At 36.9% G+C, this 25,748-nt stretch overlaps 3 protein-coding genes across 4 annotated transcripts in view; 2 read left to right on the top strand and 1 right to left on the bottom strand.

Moving 5' to 3' along the window:
* Positions 1 to 15,044, bottom strand: part of grhl3 (grainyhead-like transcription factor 3) — a 33,229-nt gene extending 18,185 nt beyond the window's left edge. Inside the window, exons 1-2 of the mRNA XM_007561092.2 lie at positions 14,817 to 15,044; positions 13,970 to 14,032 (exon numbers count right to left, since the gene is read on the bottom strand). The gene's annotated coding sequence lies outside the window, so the exon portion shown is untranslated. The remainder of the gene's footprint in view (positions 1 to 13,969; positions 14,033 to 14,816) is intronic.
* A 1,744-nt stretch (positions 15,045 to 16,788) lies between these two features.
* On the top strand, positions 16,789 to 23,204 carry nipal3 (NIPA like domain containing 3). Its single transcript, XM_007561090.2, has 11 exons — positions 16,789 to 17,018; positions 17,251 to 17,319; positions 17,664 to 17,835; positions 17,939 to 17,998; positions 19,201 to 19,346; positions 19,481 to 19,577; positions 19,662 to 19,797; positions 20,634 to 20,722; positions 20,844 to 20,907; positions 22,006 to 22,100; positions 22,189 to 23,204. Exons 1-11 carry the CDS (start codon positions 16,983 to 16,985, stop codon positions 22,374 to 22,376), a joined length of 1,152 nt encoding a protein of 383 aa, XP_007561152.1. The 5' UTR covers positions 16,789 to 16,982; the 3' UTR covers positions 22,377 to 23,204.
* A 762-nt stretch (positions 23,205 to 23,966) lies between these two features.
* Positions 23,967 to 25,748, top strand: part of rcan3 (regulator of calcineurin 3) — a 43,239-nt gene continuing 41,457 nt past the window's right edge. The window contains exon 1 of one of the 2 annotated variants that reach the window (XM_007561087.2): positions 23,967 to 24,216. The gene's annotated coding sequence lies outside the window, so the exon portion shown is untranslated. Of the gene's footprint in view, positions 24,217 to 24,264; positions 24,434 to 25,748 lie in introns of those variants that run through there. The other variant, XM_007561088.2, reaches the window with a different exon arrangement.

Genomic DNA, 25,748 nt, shown 5'->3' with positions numbered 1-25,748 from the left:
GCAGCCACTCCCAGAAACTCTGCATTGCCCGGAGAAAGGGATAAGAGTTGGGGGTGGACAGGAGATAAGGACCTGCAGAGAATGCAGAGAAGCTATAAAACATAAATGTTAGCGAGAAAAAGGGTTTAAGGCAGCAGATCCAGCAGCATCTGAGGCGTTCGGATCAAAGTTGAACGTTTTAGTGGGGTGACGTGAATGTGCTCACTGGCTACGCAGAGAATAAAACACGCCTGAGGCCTCGAGACGTTCCACAGAAACGATGGCGGCATTGCTCAATGTTTTTTTTTTTTCTCAGTTCTGCTTCAGGCAGAGGAAAACAAACACAGTTTCCGGCTGCTTCATCCAATGGCCGTAAAATAAAAAAGCAGCATGTAACCTACAAAAGAAACACTTTTTCAAGCGTAAAAGTATTGCCTCTGCATTGTACAGAAGGTTTGCTCTGCAGTTAGAGCCATTTTGGGAAGGAATGTTGGCATTTGACGTCTGTGTTGTGTTTACAGCCATTCCTTTTGGATCCCCAGCACTTTCTTTGGACTGTCAGTTTGACCACAATCGACAGGAGTCTGCAGAAAGACATGCAACACAACACCTAACCTGTAGGCTTGTTTTTAAGACCTGCTGTCTCTATTGGATCAAAGCAGAAACACTCAGAGCTGAACACACCAAACGTCTAAATCATTTGCTGTAACATATATTAGACATTTTACTGAGGCAATCAGAATCAGCTGCTCATCATTAAACCAACTCCAGCATTTTGCTAAATTCAGCTAAAAAGTAGAAAACAATGCAGAAACAGACAGTACATCTCAACTGAATCTCACAGTATCACCACCACTATGATGATCTGTTTCTTATAGAAAGCAGCTGTTGGGACTCATCTCCCTATCAGGTTTCATCCTGAGCCCAGAGGCCAGTTAAATGCAACCCATCTTTAACATGCAAGCAGCAGCAATTACAAACCCTTGAGACATTCCCACGCCTGTTAAATAAGGACTATATTTATAAAAGCATACATAACCAGAGTGAACCATTTACTGCCTGAAGTTACAGATAAGATTAGGAGAGATGCTTCCCCTGTATTATTATTATTATTATTATTATTATTATTATTATTGCAGCACAACCCAAAAGCTTGAATAGAGAATATTCATTCTAATATGCAAAATATCTCAAACCAGTCTGGTTATCCTATCAAAGCCATTTTTAAGCTAGCTGTTGTAAATGTGAATGTAAACATTGTAAATGTGAGAGGTAGTTGCATGAAAGCCCCATTAGATTAACAGTTACTAAAATACTTGACTTGAATATTGGAAATATGGTTGAAACCTCCATGATTACTTCTTAATCTTTAAGTTTTTTGTGTTTTTTTCTTCTCTTTTCTGTTAATTTTTCTTATATTAAAGCTACAAAGAGTGGAAATTGTTTAATGGACACAGAAGGATAGGAATGTGTAAGCTTTTTGATTAATACACTTATGAATTAATTTTTTTACTTTACTGTGTTTTAAATTTTGTAGTTGGATTGTAAATTGACTGTAACAGCTATTATGTGTGTGCCTCTGTGATTCACATCAAATAAACTAAACCTAACGTCACTTAAATTACCTTTCTTTGTCGTTTTTATCACTCAGCTGTGCTCATCTTTATTGAGTTCCTGCTATGTGAATGGCTGATTGGCTATTTGTGTCATCAAGCAATTGAACAGGTGGATCTGAAAAAAATCAAAGGGTGGAGACACTGAAGTCATGTTGGATTTTGAAGTCGGTGTTTGTGAAAAACTTGGAGCTCTGACTGCTGTCATTTTTATTCCAGCTTTGAATTTTGAATTCATAGAGTACAATTGTGTCTTTAAACTGCATTTTTCAATGCCAAGAGAAGTTTTTCTTTTAAATATTACAATCCTGAAAACGTGTAAGCTTTGTGCTGCTCTTTAGAAATATCAGTCCATATGTTAGGACTCCGTACCTGTCTTTTTTTTTATTGTTGCCACCATCAGTCTCCACCGAGGAACAAGTGCTTGTTGTAGCCCTGACAGCCTCAATTAGGTAACATATGTGTGTACAAATCATAGACAGAAGTCAGGCAGCGTTCGACGTGTTTCTAGTTTCTAAGACAAACTCCAGCAGCAAGACAATGCAAACAAAGTACACATGCAGACAGCCCTCTATTAAGGAGTGGTGTGTCATTTCAGAGATAAAGCACAGAAACCGAAGCTAACTGTTGCTTAAATTACTACAAAAACAAACTGAAACTGTGGTTTGCCTTTGCATTGTTTGGGAACAAAGTGACATTTCTCACCTCTTAAACAATGTTTCATTCCTTCTACAGTTGGAGGGTTGGTACATGTATTGGTACTTCTATTTTACATCACCAAACAACTAGCATCTCCGTCTTCTGCAGTTTAAAATAATAATAATGGCGATGATAATGCCATGGTAAATATCATGTAACTCTCACTAGTCTGTAAGCTTAGCTTTAAAAAGTGGAAACAACCTGCTAGTCTTGCTTTGCTTCACGTCTATTATTACAAACTTGCGCAAAAAGAAAACAAGTTGATAATGAGTGGAGCGTCGCTTTGTGTTCTTAACTAAACATGGCAAATTTTTGTCATCTTTGAGATTTCTTATGTTTTACGTCAAGGAAATGTTCTTCCACTTTTCCTTTTCACTGTTTCTTAGAAAACGGTAAAAAAAAAATGGACTTCGTCTCAGAACGACTCAAGTTGAGTGCCATTTTGTTACAGTGCAAAAGTACACAAAGTATTTTTCTGTGGCTTTTATCTGATTAACAACAGAAAGGAGGACATAACTGTAACTTACATACATGGACTTTACATTTGTTTCAGTTTTATTCATCCGACCTGCACATCTCTAGCAGGTCGGATGAATAAGGAGTTAAGAGTTTGTGTTCAGTGGCTAAACCTCAGTCAGATTGGCAATTTTCAAGACTTGCCAAAAATTTTCACTTGGATTTAGGTCTGTACTTTGACTAGGGCGTTCCTGAACAGGCTTTGATCTAAGCCATTCTTTTGTAATTCTGACTGGATGTTTGCGCTTGATTTCCCGTTATGTCCCAGTTCCCAGGATTTTGTTTTTTTTTTCAGGATGTCCCTTTTTTTAGCTCTACAAATATTCCCATCCACTCTGATCTGTTTCCAAGAGGTAATTCCCACAGCATGCTCTAGCCAACACCATGTTTTACCATGTGTGTTCAATGGGCATGTGCAATTACCCCCCAAACAGTGTTTTATAACTCAGTAAAAAAGTTGTGTTTTGGTCTTAGCCAACCAGAGCACTTTCTAATGACTTCCTTTTTGACATTTTTCCATAAAGTCCAAAACTTTTTAGGTGGAAATCTAGTTGGTTTGAAGTGGTGCTGTACCATTTTGGTGTGCAGATAATTTTATGTTCCAAAGTGAAACCTAAAAAGTGGAATTACATTGACTTTGTCATTTTGTTTTAACTTAGTGACCATATGAAGGCCAGCGGTTGCACTGGATTTTAACTGTGTACATGAATACTTTTGCAAGGCAAAGTCATGCTAATCTGCAGTATGATGGCTCTAAAGAACAGCTGTTAGGTAAATTAACCTAATGTTTAATATGTTTCTCCGGGCAGCTTATTTTCCGCCAGCCATCACTGTAAATATACCAGTTATTAGGAAGCACGTGTCTACACCTGCTTTTCTTTCCCTGAAGATAAACATCTCTCCACCTCTCTCCCTTCATCTCTTTTTTTCCTCCTCATCCTTTTTCCCAGTCCACCCATTCCTCTGTGTCCCTCTTTTTCTATGGATGGCTGCCGATATTCCCGTGGGATAGTGGAGGAGGAGAGTTTTCCAGGCACTGTTGCTTCATCATCCCAAATAAATCAGGGAACATGTTCAGGCCACCTTACATCGGGTTCACAGGTGAAACCCACAGACAGAAACTCTTTTTTTCCCTTCTTGCATGTCCTTCTCATGCACTCTGCACTATTTACAATGTGAACATTGATGTTCTCTCGTACTATTTGCTTACCTTACCTACTTGTCTTTTCATGCAAATTCTAACCTTACAACCTATTTATACAATTAAAAAAAAGGTAAAAACTTCAAATATGATTAATTTTATGCTTTTCTCTATTGGTTTATCTTTACATTCTTACAAAAATATACATTTTTGAATCAATTAAAGAATTAAAAGTGACTTTCAGCAAAGAAAAGACACCTGTGATACTTTTCTGTAATCCGTTTCTCTTTCTCCCCACCTCCTTTGGCCTTTTCTTCGTCTCGCACCCAGTTTCAGTCTACATGTCTCAGCTTGTACGTTTCCTCCAAGACTTGGAGGAAAAGTACACTCCCTTTTCTCCTCATCTGCTGAAACAATCACAGTGCCCTGCTCATGGGCCGCAGCAGGGTGCGCCTTGTTGCAAACAGGGAACAAGAGACACTGACGTATGTGCAATCTTTGTGACCTCTACTTTTGATTAACGGCCAAAATTCTGCTGCCATAGAGATCTTTTTATTGTTTTACAACAAAGAGAACCGTTGTTTGGGAGGGATTTTATCCAGATTGTTTCTCTCTCTGACAAAAAAACAAACAAAAAAGAAACAGAAAATTAATTTGAGGGCCGGAAAACATCCTGGTGAACTGCAGATGTTCACAAGGTAAATCTGAGGATTTAACGGTGTTTTTCTTTTTAATTGCTTAATTTAAGCCTCTCCGTCTGGAGGCACAGAACCGTTAAAACTGATTTAACAGCAAGCCTTATTGAGGTTTGGCTGCAGACTAAAAACATTTGGATTTGACATACAAGTAGAATATGAAACAAGAGATCTATGTAGATCTGCTAGACATCTGGAGAGATAACAATGAGAGGATTAATCAGAGAAGCAGCCAAGATGCCCACGGGGGGAAACAAGCTGGAAAAAATACCAACGATGGTTTATTCTCCATGTTTGACTGTTAAAATCAAAAGTTCACTGGAGGAGCTACACAGAGCTACACACTGCAAAAACACAACATTTTACCAGGAATTTCTGTCTAGTTTCTAGTTCAAATATCTGAAAACACTTGAAATAAGTCAAAATTAACTTGCAAGTAACTTTTCAGCAAGATATAAGAGCTTTTAGGTCAAAACTTAACTTTCATAAAAATTATGTGATCTTGTGATTGATCATTATACAAATATCTCGATAAAATACAACGCAGCTCAGTATTTCATGTTCTTTTTTCTGTGAATATTTGTGGAAAATTTGTCTATTCTCAGATGTTTTTGTGAAACATTTATGTTGGACATCTACATTTGCATTTCTCTTTCACTGTAACTTTTTCATTTGCTAATGTGCTGCTTTTAGCATGTTGATTCATTCAGTCTCCCTCTTAAATAGTAAAAGTTAAAATGCTAACCTCTTCATGGCAGTTCCAAATGTTTGCAGAAATAAAAACAAAACATCTCCAGCAGTTAAAAGTCAGCTAAGGTATTGCTTCCTAGACCGTGCCAAGAAAATACCTCACCATGTTGCATTTTATATCATTATGTTTATTACTATGCTAGATTAAGTTGGGGATATGACGACTTTATGTTGCAGCTGTTAATGGTGACCATTATCTACTAAAATAAGTGGATGAGAATTTTACAAGGAACACACTGTGGCTCAAACTCGGAGCACAGAGCAGATCGAGGGTGACCGTTTTAATTAAAGTGGGTGTGCAGAGAATTAAATAAATTACTTTCTTAGGAGTGTCTGTCACAGTTTGGTATCTGAATGCTAACCTGCAGCAAACAGACTTAAAGAATTAGCAAGAATTTTAAAATATTCAAGAATGAACATATTTTAAAGCTAACCTATAAGTCTTTAAAGAGCACATCAAAAGTGAATGATAAAAGCAAAACAAGAACTGAGAACCATATATGGATGTTCGAAAAGCTCAGATAAGCATGACTGGATGTTGTGAGAACTTCCTGTTAAGAAAATTATTATCAAGGGTAACAGAGCTCGACCATCAAGGAAGTCATCTCCTAAACAACTGGAAATCTCAGATGTGACGGGAAGAACAGTCCAAACCTGAGCGAAGCTGATGCAACTCATTCATGCCTCGGCTAACCCAGCTAGCCTGAGTGGGGAGTCAACAGCCAGACCATCGAGCGAACGGATCACAATCCGCCTGCATGTTTAGCAACAAAAATCAGGTTGAGCTGCAGCACATTTTTTCTGTGTGCCTGAGCAAAATGAAGGCGATGGTGTTGGACTGGAAATACAATCTGCTGAGTTTGAGTTGCATGACGGTGTTCTCCCATTAACATCACTAAGATACAGGCTTTAAGATTACTCTAGTTACAGCTATGTGGGCGGAACTAGATAAGTAATTACAATGTTGAGTCAAATACTGTGATCAATTTATGATTCAAAGTTCAGGTATGATTTCATAACAGACCAGCTTTATCTACAGAGCATTTTAAACATCCACTGGACCAAAGTTGTGGTGGTTTTTAGCTGCACATTCCTCATGACTTCCACCATCTCACTGAATAAACCATGAGCACAAACTACATAAATCTTCATTTTAAATTAACCATCTCTGTTGCATCGCGCATTGATTTCACTGAAACACCTAAACAAGATTCTGGACGAGTCATCAAATCAAAACATTTTAGTTCACACAAACACAAGCCAAAGCTAAGGTTGATGGACATAAAGTCCAAAATAATATAGAAAGTAGTTAAATAGATTGGTGCTACTGTAAGAAGATACTGCAACCAGGCAGAAACCATGAGGAAATTTCTGCAACTGAAATGAAGCACGTCTTTGTTTTTAGTCATTATATTATTACCTTTGTCTTCTTTTTATCAAATTTATTTTAGCATTTATCTGTGACGTTGCAGCTGAAGTTTTTGTAACAAATAGGTTAACGGTAAATTACGAGATTGTTTAGACAACCTGCATATTTTCAAATAAAAAGGATCCAAGTAATTCCGATTCTTTGTAAAACAAAAAAAATAAAATTAAATGTGTATCCAGCAGACATGCACCTGCTCGTGTGAGGCTTAGGAGTCTTTGGGACAGCAAGTCACTTGCCAGTGCAAAGACGGGTGGGAAGGCGGTGAAGCACGGGAGGAAGAGGAGAAAACAAAAGACAGAGAGGGACACTTCTGCCTTCAAGACAAATGCGGCTCATCTGCGGTTTTAAAAGAAACGCAATTTAAATCTGAGGTGTGAATGGACGACCGGAGAGACGCAGGGAGGAGAGGAGGAAGGGAAAGAGGATGGCGTGTGTGTGCGTGTGTGTGTGCTGTGGGGGTGTTGTCTGCTGCAACAAGTCTAACCTGAACCAAAGCTAACAAGATGCTGTGATTGCAGGGTGCTGAAAATATGAAGTAACCACCAAGAAAAAAAAAAAAAGAGGAGAGAATTAAACACTAGCTTTTGTTCAGTCTCCGTTCAGGTTTCAGACATGATTTCTCTCTCCCTCCTGGCTGTCTTCCTTTTCAACACACCATCTCAAAACGGATAAAGCAGTGTGCAGTGTATCCAACCATGCAACACAAAATACAAGGAACAACCTCACATGCAAGGTCAAGTTGCCAGACGGATTAAATTGAAAAAATAGAAATAAAAAATAATCCAAGTCTGAGCATTTCTTAGACGAGAACCTGCCTGGTGAAAAGATTTCCCTGCACAAGCATGAAAAAGAAACACGCACAGTGAACAATGGAGGAGACATTTATACAGAGGAGCATTTAGAATAAAAACATTCTAAAAATTAAAGTAGGTGAAATTTACAAATAGAATCATTTGGTAAATTAAAGCAAATAAAATCTCATTTATGACGGATATGGCCACTTGGAGATCAGAAATGTATGAAAACATTTGAATGCATAACGTCATCATATGTACAGGTGCATCTCAGATCAGAATATAATCAAAAAGATTTATGACCTTCAGGGTGATTCTGTTCATTTTGATGATCGTGACCTAAAACAACAATAGACAAATGGAAAAGGAAAAACAATGTTTGATACAAAAATATGTGTCAATGCATCGTGTTTCATCAAGTTCAAAATCAATACAACCTCCTACAAGAAGACTTTACAGTATTAACCCACCGCTTGGACACAAGGTTTCTTTCTTCCACTTAACTTTCCATTTATATGCTTACATACATATATGGTTAAACATATATGCTGCTAGGTTTTAGCTTTCCTTAATCTTTAAAATCTAACCCTACCTACCTGATCAGTAGTTTACACTGAGCACGTAGGTACATAAGGTAGGTAAGGTTAGGTAATTTATTTATGTAGCAAATTTTCAGCAACAAGGCAGTTCAAAGTGCTTGACATGAATTAGAAAAAAATACAAACAAAACAACAAAACCAAAAGAAAGGTAACAAAAAAGAAGATTAGAGAGGCATGAAACTAAATGTTGGCTCTCCATGTTTGGTTCTTGTTCAGGGCTGAATATTAGTAAGTATAAAAGTAAATGTTCTGGGTTGCTAAGCAGATGGTATTTTCTAAGTTTACTCTAGATTTGTAAAGAATAAAGCTAAATGTTGGCTCTACATCTTTGATTCTTGTTCTTCGTAATCCACAACTTAAAAATTGACAGTTGTTTCTCTGATCTTGCTCCAATATTAAAAGCTAAAAGTTGATCTAAAGTTAAAAAAAAGTATTTAGTCAGCCACCAATTGTGCAAATTCTCCCACTTAAAAAGATGAGGGAGGTCTGAAACGGACATCATAGGTAGACCTCAAATATGAGACAAAAAAAGAAAACATATCTAGAAAATCACATTTTCAGAATTTTTGATGCTTAAGGTGACTTTGCATGATAAGCGTGGATTAAAGCATCTTCATATGACTTTACATATTGAGTTTCACTTTTAAGTTAAAATAATTAAATTATTTTGGCGATCTTGTTTATTGAGATGCACCTGCATACAAGTTGTTGAGGTCAACAGTTGAGATGATGCAATCTTGTCAAAACCTCATAACTACAGGTAGAAGAAAGAAAACACTGCAACGCATGAGTTATGCACAGTGTGGGTTTTCACAACACTTCTTATCTTGTTTTCGTTTGGGTCATACTCATTTCAGTCAGTTGCCAGTTTTTGCGAACTAACAAATGCTAATTTTTAGCCCAACTGAACACCACAAACTCAAATTAGCAAAGTGATGTAAAACATTTTATGGCCTCCTTTAGTTCTAATGAAAACCTAATTGCATCATGAGCCATTTAGCAGGATGAGGTTTCCATGACAGCATAGTGATCCAGCAATAATCCCCAGCCTGAGTCAGAATGACTGTTTGATGGCTCAAATATGTTTGTGGTTTTAGACATTCTGTAGAACTTAATCCTCCCAGCAGTGTTGTGTTAGCTGAAGAATTTGGGATCAAGAACGATTATCTAATCAAGCAACAACGGGTTTTATTATTTTCAGGATTTTTGCCACAGGTTGCAGGAATCCCACTAAATAAACGTGATGCTGCACAGCATTTTAGCAAAAAAATCCTGGGTTTGAATACCAACTTTGGGTCTTTCTGCATGGAGTTGGCATTTATTTTCTCCCCAAGTTAATTGTTAATTGGTCTCTCTAGGTGTGTGTGTGTTTGTCCCATGATTAACTGGAAACCTGTCCTGGGTTTTGCAGCATCTCCCTGACACAGATCAGGATGAATGAAATTTGAGGGGACAGTGACAATGTCTTATGATTACAAACAATCATTTATAAATTGATAACTTTGAAATGTGATTTTCCAACATTTCCTGACAGGTTGATTGTCAGTTTATTGAGTTTTAAACCTTTATAACTGTGTTTTTGCCAAAAGAAGAAAATAAAATCATCCCTTATGGCGTCCGATGAGCACGGCCTGCACAGCGACACCAGAATAAGGACGACTGCAGCCTGGTTGCTTTGGTTATTGCTTCATTTATCTTCCAAAATGTCATTTCACAGTTTAAAAGACCATCAAGCTGGCTTAAGGCAATGATAACCCCGTTAAAAGGATCCATCTCAAATTACAGGCAGACGAGATTAAAACCTATTAAATTGAACTCTGGCTCCAGCCTTATAAACCCAGAAGTCTCTCTGGTGTAATAATCATCCAAGAAATCATATTCTACAGTGATCTCAGCTATTAAATAAAAAAATAAAACTCTGCAGGTCTTTAAAAATCAATCAGTTTGCTTAATAGAGGTCAAAACAGCAACATCTCCAGCTATTCAAAAGAAGAAACGTTTAAATTCCTGCAACAGCTCAGTGAATGATTTTCTTTTCTTCACAATCTCAGGAGGTGTCCATGTTAAAATGATAGTATATTATACTATCAGTTTAGTGTCAGTTTTTAGGGTCAGAACATGTCAAAGAGCTTTACGCCCACAGTCACTAACCTGTGCATAATTAAGCTCAGTTATTAAAACTAGCATTCCTTACAGGGTTGTCATTGTCACTGCAAATGACAAGTGTTCGCGAACAAGTCTGAACCTGCACAGGATTTAGGAAAATCCTGCTCTGCCACCAGCACATTTTCATAACGTGCAAAGTTCCCAATCTGGAGTATCGCTCAAGAGAAGCAACTTCCTGTTGCAGTTTGCGGTGTTGAAATGAAGTGTCCCCTTCATTCCCTCTTCCTAGCTAACGTACTCACATTCTTTACTCATTACAAGTGAATGCTGTTCTGTTTGGTTTTTAAAACAGGCCTGGCAGTTAATACATGCAACGTTTTTACATTCCTTACAGAAGGACAGAGGACGTCGCCCTCAAACCGCAAAGGAAAGGCAGAAAGAGAAACTAACTGTGTGCCGACACAAAGCAAAAGAAGTTAATGCAAAAAAAAATAATAAATTAATAAAACATCTTAAAATTAAGACTTTACATGTTTTAGATTTTAGGTACAACAAAAAATACATGTCTTCTGTCAACCTTTGTTTCTTAGACACAAAAATGCAAATCAGATCTTCAAACTTAAATTTTAGTGAAAAGATTTTCTTTTGGAAAAAAAAAACCTGGAACAAGAACAATGCAAAAAGTTTAATTCATCTTATGCGTATAGAAATGCAGGCTGGAGAATCTTAAAGACCAAAAACAAAAAACTGCATTAAAGATTTGCATACAATTATCATAAAACAATAAATGTTTTACGTTTTTTTTCCAATGTCAGCATAAGCTTCAATCCCCACCATTTCAGTGTTTTTTTTTGTTTGTTTTCTTTAAATGTTATACGACATAAGTTAAAGTCTTTGTAAATAAAAACTTTTAATGTTACCACGGCTTAAATACAAGAAACATTATATGTTAACATTGTTTTTCAAATTGTTTCATTTTCTGTTTTGCATTCTCTTGCAGCAGAACAAGAGAAGCTAGCAGGAAAAAAGAAAAACACACTTAGCTTCAAACTCTGTTTTCAGCCCCCTAAAATCTCAGTTTTAGTTTTTGAGTCTCTTCTTCCATCTTACTTTTCCCAACTTCCTGAGTCCCAACTTCATTCTGACAGATAATCTAAAAAAGGAGCTAATGATTAGGATGATGGCAAGGAGGCCTTCCAAAATAAAAAAGCTTCAGAAATAACTGGACATGAAATTTAAAAAAAGAAAACTGGAGAAAAACTTTTTTTCCTTTTCAAAAACAGATGCAACATTTAAGAGCTATCCATCTCATTCTCTATTTGAAATTAATTTATTTTCAGAATGAAACAAAACTTTTATTCTTATACCAAAATGTTTTTACAGCCCATGTAGAAATATCCTCATCTTGTGGAAAACAAAGTATTATTTATGAGGGAATGACAAAAAATATACTGCATGTGTATTAATAAATGCATTTTAGATGCAAGTTATTGCACAAACAAATGCAAAGCAGACAGAGCTTGCTCTATTTTAGATACAAACATTTTAATGGGCCACAAAATGCGCATGCTTTCTAAATTTCATAACATTTATCCGTTCAGTAGCTCACTCAGTTTTCTTTGTTTTTCAACAAACTGCCAACAGGAATTGAAAAGATTTGAAAACGACAAGAAGAATAAGTCTAAATGACTGTTTTTACTGTTAAAACAACATTGACGATCTAATGTACCTTTAAAAAAACGCCTCATGGAATAAGCTTGAAAGACAAAAGCACACAGATGTCTGCAGAAGAAAGCCAGTCAGTCATTCAGGCCTGTGGCAGTAAACTGGTCATTCCGCTGAGCTGAATGCCTTTTCTCCTAACAAAGGCACAAACGTTTACGGGAAAGGAATTCTAACCCACAGGGTTTTCATCTCACACAGCTTTATATACGTTTTTTTTTTAAACCAAACACAGTAATTTATATCTTAAGTGTTGGGATCACAAAGATCATAATTGTGGGACTTTTTACAGCAGGAACCTTCTTGAAAACTTGTAATAAAAGTGCCGACAACAGAATAAGAGTGTTAAATATTTCTGTTATCATTGATGAGTTTTACATGTTAATGCTGCAGTTTTCCTCCATATGTGTTAATAAATCAATAGCCTTAAGTTGATTTGTGCATCCCAAAAAGCAGGACAGTGGAAGAATTTGTCCCACCTGCAGGTGTGTGTACCTGTTCCCACCTAGAGGAAGAAACACCTGTGCTTTTCACCTGTTTCAGTCTCCAAGCTCTAATCAGTGTGTGTGTGTGTGTGTGTGTGTGTTTAACACACCCAGCCTGTAAAGCCACATCTCATTCCTGCAGCTAATTCAGGAGCGTTAAAGTGTGACGAGTCTGGAGAGAAGGAAAGACTTTGCAGTTTCGGGAAAACAAGATGTTATATTGCTAAACTTAGTGAAGTGTTATTCAAAAAAAAAAAATCTTTTCAGAGCTCAAGCGAGACGTAAAAACAATCCACAACAAAGATGAAAGATAAATGCTGTCAGCAAGTCATGATGATTTTATAAGGTTTCGCAAACAGGAAGCAGCAACCAATTAAATGCACCTTTTCATGCAATGAAAAACACTCTAGCAGTGGAGCTGATCAGTGTGCAGCAAGTTCTTGCACCTTTACTGTCACAAACAACAACAGAACAGAAGAAGAATGTTTACTCAGTGTCTCGTATTGCTTCAGTGATAAAAAGCATTTACGATGCGAGAGTCATGCTCAAACATTTGAGCTGACGTGTCAGTCAACCATCAAACTGTGATGGAAAGTCACCTTGATAAGCGTGGATTATTCATCTTCATGTCAAGGTTAGTGTGCTGCCCAACAGCAGCTCTTCACTCCCCCCACTGGCAGCTGGGGGTTAGATTTAAAACCAAACTTTGATCATTTCTGATCAGATTTTAATAAGTTACTAAAGTTTTAATCATCCAATAATGACACATTCCCACAGAGTTAAAATGTTAAGATCAAGTTTACAAATTTCCTACATGAGTGGAAAAACGGTCAAACAGTTTTTGTTTGGAAAATTAATAATAAATAACATTCCAGACACAGAGTCAACTATATTTGTTTTCATAAATTCCATTATTAGCTACAAATTTTCAGTTTTCTACTCCCTAAAATCCTGGTTTTCATTAACAAGTCTCATTCTTTACCAGTCTGATATACAAATTGATTTTCTTCTTGTTGGGTGAAGCTGAAAATTGGTAACATCGATAGTCAAAAATGTGCAAACCCAAAAACTTCATAACACCAGCAGATTTAAGTTTAAAAGGTTAAAATTGAACTTTTCTGACTTTCCGAGTGCTGAATTCACTCACACAGAGAAGCTGCAAAAGGAGCTAAAGATTAGGGTGATGGAAAGAGACCTTTCAACCCATTAAAACAGTTTCAATGGGTTTTAATAACGCATAATAATTTATACAGTTTTAATTACACATAATGTTCCAGATAAGATTCAACCATCTTTTTTTCATGTATTGATCATAATTTCTGTCATTAATGGAAACAGTGACTCATTGATTCATCACATATGCATCTGCTTTTGTGATACAAAGAAAAAAGATAAAAGTCATCCGTGTTAGAACAGTAGCTACGCCCTCTGTTGACCTACCTTTGTTTATTTCCAAGGCTTCTGTTCTAGAATCATGGCTGCTGACGTAGCGTGCTGTCCTTCCTTCACTCAAACACACAGAGAACACATGCCATCTGAATTAGTCAGGATTACTGAGTCATTAAGTTTGAAAAAATAAGACATTTGTGCAAGTGATGCGTGACAGAGGTGAGCGTGAGTTTGATCACTTAAAGATGGCACCCAGGATTCAGTTTCTCAAATAATTACAAAAAGAAAAAGACTTCGGAAAACAGAAATGAGGGTATGTTCAAAAGTCACACAGTAAAATTAGCAGGAAATGCTCTGAAATGTTCAGAGCAGAAAGCATGGATCCTGAAATCCATGGAAGGTTTATATTAGAGCCTGAAGGAACTCTAATAATGTTGCTGCAGTTATTTTCCTTCCACTCAACTTTCCACTAACATGTTTAGATTCAGCACTCAGCTTCTGTAGCAATTAGAATGTCAACAATAGTTAAGTCAGGAGTTTTCCCCTGAACTTTGCAGGCAAGAACATAAGATCTCATTTCTCTATTATTATCATTTTTGTGTCTTATGTAATATTCCAGTTTCCTGAGATACAGAATTTGTGGTATTCATTAACTGCAAGTCAGAATCATTAATATAATCAGAAACATTTCAAATATATCCCTCTGAGCACACTCTGAGTTTTAGTCTTCAAATTACTGAGAAAATTGACATTTTGATTCACTGAGCTAAATGAACAGTTATCCAGTGCAGTCTTACAAACTAGTCTGAGTATGCTCAAATTCATTTTATATTACCGTATTGTCCCACCTCACTATAAGCCGCATCTACAAAGTTAAAAAAAAAAACTGAAAACGTACATATATAAGCCGCTGATATCTGCTCTCGGTTTTTCACAAGGACGCAGCAGCGTCTTTGTGACGCAGCCCTGCGTCGCCGAACCATGGATTGTTTACTACAGCGGCTCCATTTCCCTCCTGCCAGATCGGTAGCCCTCAAAGCTGCATCATATGAACTTCTTCGTGTGGTTTCCATGATGAGGGGGTATGAGTTTGAAGAAATTTCTCCATCGTACCTGCTGGTAGCATGTACTTGTTCTAAATAAAAATTTGCTTCTTCTTCTTCTTCTAGTTTAATGGCGGTTGGCAAGCAATTTAAAGGTGTGCATTACCGCCACCTAATGTGTGCTTTCTTCTTTGATTTCCAATTTTGACTTCCAATGATTCACTTCCTGCTAAAGAGCCCCCTGGTGGTTGAAGAAAAATCCACAGAAAAGCCGCACCGGGCTATAATCCATACATGGTTCAAATTGTAGGAAAAAAGTAGCGGCTTTTAGTCCGAAAAGTAGCAGCTATTAATCTGGAAAAAAAAAACATATCACTTCTTAGGTTAGGTGCTAGGTATTTAATCAGTCTAGTTCCCATTGTGTAAATTATCATATTTGTATTTTTCGTCTTCTCTGTGGGGTTTTTTTGTTTTGTTTTGTTTTGTTTTTTATCTATAGCCTGGACAGTAAGTTGTAAGTTATCTTTGTTTCCACAGAAATGTTTGCAACTAATCATTCAAGCTGATTTGCTTCCAGCACTACCAGTAAACGCAAGGCCCTGTCTGACAAAAACTAAATTTTATGGAAATCTTCTAACTTCCTCAGTCCATGAAAACAAATATCTCTTCCTCAAACATGAGGAAAATATTCTCAATTTGTTGGAAGACATAAAAAAGTAAAAGAGGGCAAACAGAGAAACACACACCTGGTGACCCTAATTATGTCCTAACTACTGCCGTCAATAAATGCCCTTTTCCATTTCAAGGTCACAGGAGGGTTTGACCTTCCCCTTCAGGTACCGGAAGAAAAGCAGGAACTACCCTAAAATCTGCACTTATCCAAAGATCTGCTGCCATGCTGCTAATAGTTAAAGCATTCAAAATCAGGAACAAAACATTTTGGCTAATTTTAGCTTAATAGTACAACCTAGTGGCTGTTTGTGGCACTAACGACAAAGAAAGATCCTATCGTAAAAGTAATGATTATGAATAATAATTTACCCAACAGGTAAAATAACAGTATGGTACAACTTATTTATTGCTGTTGTTGTTGTTGTTGTTTTAATTAAGAAAAAATATATTACTGAGCGTGAATGGTGACGTGTTTTGTGGCGTAACTATGCGCAATTCCTTACAGTACGCCGGTGGATCACTCGCACAGAAGTGATGACGAGAAGCTGTGGGCGGGGTTTTCACAGGACCCAGATTTATCTGAGTTCATCACATCAGTAGCAGCGTGGTTTATTTTAAGTCAAAGTTTTATAGTAGGTAAATAGATAATAAAGAGCAACAACTTTTTTCCAAAATAAGTCTGAGTCCAAAAAAAGGGCTTTGTTTAATTTAAGTCCCATTGTGAAAGTGTGTCTGCTGCTCTTGGGTACAATTAAAGGATTGAAAGACATAGATTCACACTTGGAAACCGAGTTTTATGAGCTAGAACAAATTTTCAAATTTATTTTTAGAAGTCAATAATACTAAATGTGTAATATTTTAATTTAGGACCTGAATTTAATGATATCTACCGTAAGGAAGAAAGACTATTAATGAAACACAGAAAACACATTGTGTTTAAAATATACCTAAAGTAAATTTTATTTAAAATACTGCAAACCTCAAAATTTAATTACGATGTATAATAATAATAATAATAATAATAGTAATAATAATAATAATAATAATAATAATAATAAAAGTTGTAGCTCAGGGTACGCTGACCTCGCCGCCCGGTGCGCCGGCTGCCTCTCTGGCTGGTGAATGGTGCGAATCCTCTGCGTGCTTCAGTTCGTCGCCCTAAGCAGGTGAATTTAGTCCCCGGAAGTGAGATGCTTCTCGCCCCGAAGATGGTGTCTCCTTTATTATCAAAACAGAAAATCCAAAAATGAGCAATATATATTTATATCAAACAGGAAACAGCGGGAATATTTAACTGACTGAATGTTTATTGTACGTGTTATGAAAAAACGCCTCTGAAAGTTAAAGATATGGACGTTCAAACAGAACAAGGAGACTCCTACACGGTGAGACAGCTTCCATTGTAACCATCATTTGTTACTAAAGAGTTGCTTTGTTATCTATTAGTGGTGCTAAAAAGAAACTCGGTTTTGCTAACTGCTACAATGTTACGACCTGGTTACTCAAGATAAAACGATGGAAACAATAAACAGAATTTCAGAAGCGACTTTCTGTTGTTTTGTTGTTATTTTGTGGACATTTCTGTCTCCTAACTGAACTGATCACTTTGTTTTTCAGGATAATCTCATCGGGACATTATTAGCCATCTTTGGAAGTGTGATTGTCAGCATCTCTCTCAGTATTCAGGTAGTTTCTGCTTAAACTTCGCCACTAAAAGCGTTATAAACCAGCTGTTTCATAATTATAATCCAGACAGAAGCTTTTAATTTCCACCGTGCCATGCCCTCTTCTGTTTCTGGTGCATGTTTGACTGCGTAACCCTCAGGGAAAGGCTGTGTTTGCTGAATATTTATCCGACAGACAGTCACGTGATCGTCATGCGTCACTCTCATTGTGTTGCTGACCATCCCATCTGCATTTCTTTTCTTTGGTGAAACTGTTTCACAATCTGCTTTAAGCTCTTTCTGCGAGTTTCCTGGCAGGTGTTTGTGTTGCTTTAAATTCATTCCCTGTTTTGCATTTCCTTGCAGAAGTACAGCCACGTGAAACTAGCAGAAACAAAGGAGCAACGCACCTTCTACAACACCAAGACCTGGTGGTGTGGTTTCGTGTTCATCTGCATCGGGGAGGGGGCCAACTTTGTGTCCTACGCCTTTGCCCCAATTGCTGTTGTCGCGCCCCTGAACGCTGTGTCTGTCCTGAGTTAGTATCACTCTCTAAACCTTCGATAAATTGTAAAAACATCCAGATTTATACCTTAAATTGTACCAAAAACGTTTTGTTTTTTTTTGTTAATGTTTTGCAGCAAGCTCAATTTTGGGTTTTTTATTCCTGCGTGAAAAATCTAAAGCAAAGGACTTTGCAAGTAAGTGGTGGAACAAAGGTTATACAGCTGCACAAATAACTCATGCAAATATTTCAGATCTGCTGCTTTTTCATGCAAATCTAATTGCCCTCTCTTCTACACTTTTGCCAAGGTATTTTTTTGTTATGTGCAAATTTTATTAGTGGAGTTTCAGTGAATGTGAACAACTCAAATCTGACCTTTCACACACACTTAACAGTTTATTAAATTACTTTGGAAACAACCTCAACTGACCTTTTAGACAATCCTAAAGTCCAATATTTGTTGGATTACTATATTGGTGCTCATATTTTTACAATTTTGAAATTCAGAAAAAAACTCTCCAGTTATCCATCATAAGTCGAATTTTGATTTGTGTTCAATGTGTCAACTTTAAAATGCAGATAAATATGTTAGACTCAGTTGTTGTTTTTCACTGATTGTGCGACCAAAGACCAGCAAGAAGGAAGTCTTACTTTTTCAGATGGGCTCAGGTTGTTTTGCAGAGCTTTTATTCCCTTAATAAGGAAATTAATTTTAAAAAATCTGTTTTTTGTATTTTCTCGTGTTATATTTGCTGATATAGTTTTTTTATTTTTTTACTAATAAAACTAATAAATGCATCAAAAAGCAAAACCAGAAATTGGTAGGAGTACAAATAGGGGTGGGCGATAAGGACTTAGAATTTTATTCTGATATTCTGTGGTACCATTGTGATAATAATAAAGAAAAAAACCTATTTGTTGTTTATTTTTTGCGTTTAAAAAAACTATTTCTTTTTTAGGTAACTCTATGGCTGTGCCTGCATTCATACCACCACATATGCAAATATTATCCATGAAAATCATTATTTTCTGAAATAGGCTTTTTCAGGATGACACATACTTTAAAAGTGTGATTTATATCACTAAACCTTAAAAACTAACAGCACTGTTTTCAAATTTACTGATATTTATTGATGCTCCCGTGGAATTAACATTGGCAAAAATAGCAAAAATGTTTCTGATCATACTGAAATTTTTATTATTTACAACCAATAACTGAAATTTATCATATTAATGATAACTCACAGGTCTTATACTAAGAAACCTTTCACAATAAGTAATAACCTATAAGTGTTTGCACCCCTAAGTGCAAATACTGCAGCAGTTTAAACCTTTAATTCCTCTCCAGTCTGACTTGACAGATTGTTTCAAATCTTTTCTGGTTTTTTGCGTTTTCAGAGAGCCATGGGCTGGCCTTCCTGGGCTACATCTTCATTATAGGAGGAACGTATCTGTTTGTGTCATTTGGTCCAAACTCTCATGAGAAACTCCAAGCAGAGAACATTGTGAAGCACCTTGTTGGGTGGCCTGTTCTTCTGTATATGGTGAGATATTTCCTGTAAATAATTAGCTAATATTCTGCAAACAGATGCAGTTTTTATCTTGGGTTCTTTCAGTCTGGCACCGTTGATTTTTGGTGTATTTCTGTATTAATTTAATGTTATTATCATCCTGACAGCTTCTGGAGATTATCGCATTCTGTTTGTTGTTGTACTTCTACAAACAGCGCAATGCTAACTACCTTGTTGTTATCCTGCTGCTGGTGGCTCTACTGGGTGAGTTTCCTCCTGTCTTTAAAATCTTGCCACTGCAGATGTTGATTTTTTTATTTTTTTTATTTTTTTAATCTTCTGGAACAGGCTCGGTCACAGTCATCACAGTAAAGGCGGTTTCTGGCATGCTGCTCCTGACTCTGGAGGGCGCCATGCAGCTCGACTACCCCATCTTCAGCGTCATGTTTGTGTGCATGGTGGCGTCTGTCATCTTCCAGGCCAGGTGAGAGGCAGAGACGTCAAAAATAATCAATATCCATTTATCTTTGATATAATTTGTGTTTGTGGGTGTAGATCTGTCACAATAAGTTTACTAGACAATAAACTGTCCCAAAAGTTATTGTGATAAATAATAATATTCTCATTTTGAGACCATTTTCTAGTAATATAATCGCAAATCAACAAACTTTAATTTATAACCAACTGGGAGACATTTTAGATATCCAAAATAAACAAAACAACCGAAAGACAAAATAAAGTTTACTAAGTGTTTGTGTCTACTTTTCTAAAAATCTTATTACACTTGGAATAAAATCAAACTAACTTATAAGTAACTTTTCAACAAGATATAAAAGCTAAAAGGTACTAGTTCCATCAGCAGATTTCTTTTTCTTACAGCAAAACATTTTTTCCATGTTTTTAATGAAACTAGAACTTTTTTAATCAACACTAATGCTTATGTTAAGACTTAAAAAAAGCTCCTATATTGTGCTGAAAAGTTACTTGTTAGTTAGTTTTGTCTCAGTTCAGCATACTAAGATGTCTGCACTAGAAACTTAGGCCAAAAGTACTTGGCAGGAGTTTGTTTTTTTGCAGTGAATACATCCTGAAGTCTCTGTAAATAAAATTTCCCTTAAAAAAAACGAGGCTAGTTGAGATCGACGCACCAGACTGAATTATTCTTTGATAGAGAGATATGAGAAAAACAATCAGAAAAATGTAAATTATCGAGCTTGTTTTGATTCATGCTGCAATTAATTGATTTATTAATGTATTGCATATTGCTCCAGGGTTATGTGGTTGGCTTGAAAGCTGTTGGGCCTGCTGCTCTCTTCCCAGGTTTCTTTCCCAGGCTTGTAATCTGCATGACCCCTCGCTGGCCGCCTGTGTCAACTACATCTTCTCCACCATCTTTGCAGTGGTAGCTGGTGAGTCACAGCTTCTTTGGGCCTGTAAACATGAGTCTAGAAATAAAATCTAACAACAATCTGCTTCAGCTGCTCTCCTTTTAGTCACAACACGTCTCAGAACTTCTCTTTTCATCCGTAGGAGCCGTTTTCTACTTGGAGTTTCAGAAGGAAGATGTTCTTCACATCTGCATGTTTCTCCTTGGGTGAGTGGCAGCGTTCAGTATTCAGACACTTTAAACCCGCTCACGTTTGCCAGTGGCAACTGCAAACTTCAGTGTCTTTCACTGATTAATGTAGGGAGTTAAATTGGTTTCATCAACTAATCGAGTTTTTGGTTTTTGAAGAATCTGGATTTTTTTTTTTTTATTATTTCACCAACGCATTTTTTAGTGTTTCCATAGTTAAATAAGGTATTTTATAGCTTCTATTTATTTGAACTTTGAATTCAGGTCAACCTTATTATGGAATACTAGGTCTGGCAATTTTTTAATTCTGAGAATAAAGTAGCAATTTTACAATAAAACAGTCGCAGTACAAGAATAAATTCGTACAACAATAAAGTCGAATAAATGCGAAAATAAAGTTGTAATATTACCAAAAATTGTCATAATATTGGGAGAATAAAGTAGCAATTTTACAACAACTCCAACATGAAAAATAACAAATTAAAACAAGGAATTTTGAGAATCTTGTAAAGTTATACTTTGGCATCAGATTTAAAGATAAGGAAATAATTAATCTTCTAAACACATCATGCACAAATATGCAGCTGAATGTTGTTTTAACATGCCGAATCCATAGGGGGCAGTGTAGCACAAAGCTGAAACTTATGTCACGCAATCAGATTGCATTAAAACAACCATGACTTCCTTGTTAAACAGGTTAACAGGATGTTAATTTGTGTGGACAGACATTTAGGTTGATCTACTTTTAAATAGAATATAAAGTTATTAGAATACAAGACGATGATTGGAAATCATGTCAGATTTATTGCTGCATTATTTGTTGCACCCTCTAATGCACAAGACCCTAAATTTTACTGCACACACACAAAAACACAAATATGAAGTATTTTTTCAAATCTCCACTTTGGTTGGATTTTTTTATAAAGATTTTATTGATAAAAACTTTATAAAACTTTATTGATTTTTTGTGCAGATGAAAAGCCAAAGCACATAAAAATACATTTATTTTCCCAGATATTCATCTGTGTATGGACTAGGCCTGAAGCTGCTCAGGTTCAAGCTCCATCAGCATTTGAATAAAAATAAGAAGATTTTTATGTTTTATTTTTTGAGCAGGTCTGCACTCTGTTTCCTCGGCGTCTTTCTCGTCACCAAATCCAGGAAGAAGGCGAAGATGTTTGAGCCGTACGTCACCATGGATGTGGCTAACGGTTTGTATTAAAACTAAACTTTAAACTCTACATTTGTGTAACAGTCAGGATACGTTTTATCTTCTTATTTGCACGTCTTTCTGCTCAGGCGTGCCGACCATTCATGACAACGGCCTTGCTGTTCAGCCGGACTATAACGGCTCTTTCTCATACGGCGCTCTGGTCAACAACGACGGCGTGGCGCCAACCACGCTACCGGTCAACCTGGAGCACCCGACTGTGACCGTGAGAGGCACCGATCCGCCTCATGGTCAGTCCGACCTGAAGAAAGACTGAGACTTATCCGCTGCCTCACATTAAAAAATCAACCCAAATGGGCGTTTTCACCAAACCTTCTCGCCTTAAACTCTCACACATGCTTCCTGTTTTAAACCAAAGCTAGTCAGGGAAAAGCTTTTTAATTACTGTGTTAAGTTCAACAGTTGTAAACGGAGAAAGTCTGCCTCAAACTTTGGGATTTAACTAATTTCTGCTTGATCACTTCTTCCCTGGAAATAATTAGCTTTTTTTGTAGCATTGAGGATTTTTTCCGTCTCTATGAAAGCACATGAGGAAGTCTGGATGAGCACAAACTGGTAAAGCTGGCTTATCTTTTTACATATTTTAATAACTTGTGAATTCTGCATTTTGAAGACATTTGTTGATCTCAGAGGAACCAAAGATTGGCAGCAGAATGAAGTAACTTATTACTTTTTTATGTTGGAGTTTTGTCATCTTTGAAAAACTCGATAGCAGTGAAATACATGAACCTTTTTATTCCAAGGGCTACGCAGCACATCACCTGTTCTTCCAGTAAAAGTGCAAACTTATCAAACTTCAGGGTTTTGACCAAACAGTGTAAAGTTGCAGCTGTACAGTTTGTCTTTACTTTGAAAAACTGCCTCTGATTCTGTTTAAATGAAGTTTAAACTGCCTCTTCTTGTTGGGACCAGTTTCCCAGTTTGACCACTGTGTTTAATTTACTGTGATGTATTTATGAACTCTGTCTGGTTTTAATGTACATTTTTAAAATGAAGTTTGTTGCTGGATAAATTCAGGGTAAGTGCATGATGATGGTGACTGTTAACTGTTGGTGTTTAAATAAACATCAAGCTTGAATATTGTTCAAGGAATGTATGTAATTTAAGCAAATAAGGGAAAAGTGTAATTTTTGTCATAGTTTAAACTTTTCTACGCATATTTTAAATGGCGTTTGTGGCGTGTTTGCAAAGTTATTTATTTAGGGTTTACTCTTCTTCACATTTTGTATTTAGTTCCTTATAATTTCCACCAACATAGCTAAACGTCCTAAAAGATTTTTTTATCTGGTGAGTTTGAAAGCCAGTGCAGCTTCTCTTAGTAAATGTTGACTTGATTTTAAAAAGTAAATTGCTTATAAAATCCTTGATTTTTATTCACACAAAATGCATTTGTGGAGAATGGATGTAAACCTTTGGGATCTGGACAGTTCCAGATGTGAGATTTGAGAAGCTTATGTAAAAGTATGCAGGGTTTATTAGCAAAATTGAAGTTTTATTGTGAAAAACACTTAAAGTAAATAAGATTGTTTGCATTTTTTTGTAATTATTGGTTTTATTTTGTTTTGTGGACTTGCAAGATGCATAAATCTTAAGTGTCAATTTTATGATGAATTTCCCTGTGGATAGCTGAACAGGTGGATCCTGCAAAGTGTGATCAGTCTGTAAACATTTAAGCACATTAAGCTCATCTTAACTCAGCGGGAGGAACAGTGGACAGATTTAACAGTTCACTGCTGTGACTCACTGAGACGTCCTTGCCGGGTATTTAAAGCAGTTTGCAGCAGAGCCACTTTCTGCCCCACGGCCTCCACCAATCTTGCTGCGGAGCGTCCTCCCCTTCGCGGCGGCCTGATTGGTCGCTGCGGGCCGCCGTCGGCGTCTCATTGGTTCCACCTGCGCCAGGCATCGCCGGAGGAGTTTGCGCCGTGACCATGCCCCCAATGATAATCCACGGACAACAAACACCCACGCATCTGACGGCATCCACAAAAATAACAGCATCACCAATCCGATTGACTCAGCAAAGTGACGGGAAGATTCTGGTTTCCTTCCGTTCGTGATGGAGGGTTCTGGTCGCGTTCACTGACAGCGGTTCGGTGAGTGGTGATGATGACAGGAGCATTTGGATCTGACGCGACCAGAACAGGAACCTCACGCGGATCAGTGCAAACTTTGAGCTGCTGAAGCGACACTTTCAACAAAAAGCAAAACGCTTCCGACAAACAACCTGCCAGCCTCATTTCCGCTTGTCTCCGCCGTGCAGGAGTTAATCGTTTTGCAGGATTCCTCGCTGCACTCCTGGCTCTAGTTTAGGTATTTTAGGACAGTAATGGTTTAATTCAAAGGTTGCAGTGATATTCGTTCTTGTTATTTTAAACCGCGTCCTTCTGGCGCGGTTAGATGTGTTGTAGTTCCTAAAATATTGATGAGCGTTGTTTTGAGACATTTTACCACTCGATACCACTAGATGGCACTCGACTCTAAAGCCAACGCTGACATTTTTCTTCTAATGAAAGTAATGGGGTCAAGTAGCATCCAACGTTTTTCCTTTATGGAAGGAGAGTCAAACTCATTTTTTATTTTGGGCCGCATCAAAAATCTGAATGCTCTGAATGTGTTGATAAAACCAGTTAAACTGTTAAAATATCAGTAAACAGCTGTTCTTCCAAGATTTTGTGATTGTTTTAGTGCTTTTTTGCAATCAAAATTACAGATTTTGTGGTGCCAATTTAGAAATGTTTGTAAGGAATTTTATTACTTGCCGTATGAATTACGGACTGTAACTTGACATCCAGTAAGGCTGAGGCAGCAGTCACTTCAATTCAATGTTTTTGACCAACTTTGAGAAAATTTGCAGTAAAATCAGAAAAAAATGTAGAGATTTGTTGATTTTGTGTGAATTTTGCAGATTTGCCAAAAACTGTAAGGACTTATTTGGAGTCTAGAGGGCCACTTAAAAAGCTACAGCGGGCCAGATTTGGCCCCCGGGCCTTGAGTTTAACACATGCGCTTTACGGCTTCAAACGGATGCATCTCAGAAAATAATCATAATTCAATTCAAAAAGTGAAATTTGTTTTACAGGTTAATTGTTTTTAATGTATTTCAAGCACTTTTCTGTGGTGATTATTAATGACAACCGTACTGTTCAGCGTCTCTGTATATAAAAATTATTTGCATACTGAAAGATATGCAAATAAGTGAAGGCATTAAGTGTTTGGTTGGGGCTCCTTCTGCTTGAATTACTGCATCCAGGCAGCATAGCATGGAGCTGATCAGGTTGCTTCACAGCAGCCTTCAGCTCATCTTCCTCTCCAGTCATCCATACTTTCTCTCTCTGTCGTCACCAGGTTGTTGTGTGTTGCAGATTTTCCTCTTGGAAATGAGATCAGGATCTCAATTTATTTCCTTTATTTAACTGGTTAAATAAAGGAAATTAATAATAATAAAAAAAAAACTTTTAGTGCCATTTTAATTTGTTGACATGCACCTGCAAATATTATTGAACACTTTTACCCGCCTTTAGATTTTTTTTTATTATCATTAAGATTATCAAAAATTTCTTCTCTCGTGCAGTTAAATCAAATGCATCAAAGTCCCACTATTAGCAAAGCAGCAGAATAAGTGAAC

The sequence above is a fragment of the Poecilia formosa genome, unplaced genomic scaffold, assembly GCF_000485575.1.
Source record: "Poecilia formosa unplaced genomic scaffold, Poecilia_formosa-5.1.2 Scaffold123, whole genome shotgun sequence".
Lineage (NCBI taxonomy): Eukaryota > Metazoa > Chordata > Actinopteri > Cyprinodontiformes > Poeciliidae > Poecilia > Poecilia formosa.
Note: the sequence above shows the minus strand (reverse complement) of the source record. Positions and strands in the feature narration are given on the sequence as shown.

Excerpts from the sequence above, each read along its gene's own strand:
- nipal3 (XM_007561090.2), top strand. The coding sequence starts at position 16,983 with ATGGACGTTCAAACAGAACAAGGAGACTCCTACACG. Across the intron at positions 19,578-19,661 it reads GCTGCTGGTGGCTCTACTGG|GCTCGGTCACAGTCATCACA; the intron begins GTGAGTTTCCTC and ends CTTCTGGAACAG. Across the intron at positions 20,723-20,843 it reads CATCTTTGCAGTGGTAGCTG|GAGCCGTTTTCTACTTGGAG; the intron begins GTGAGTCACAGC and ends TTTCATCCGTAG.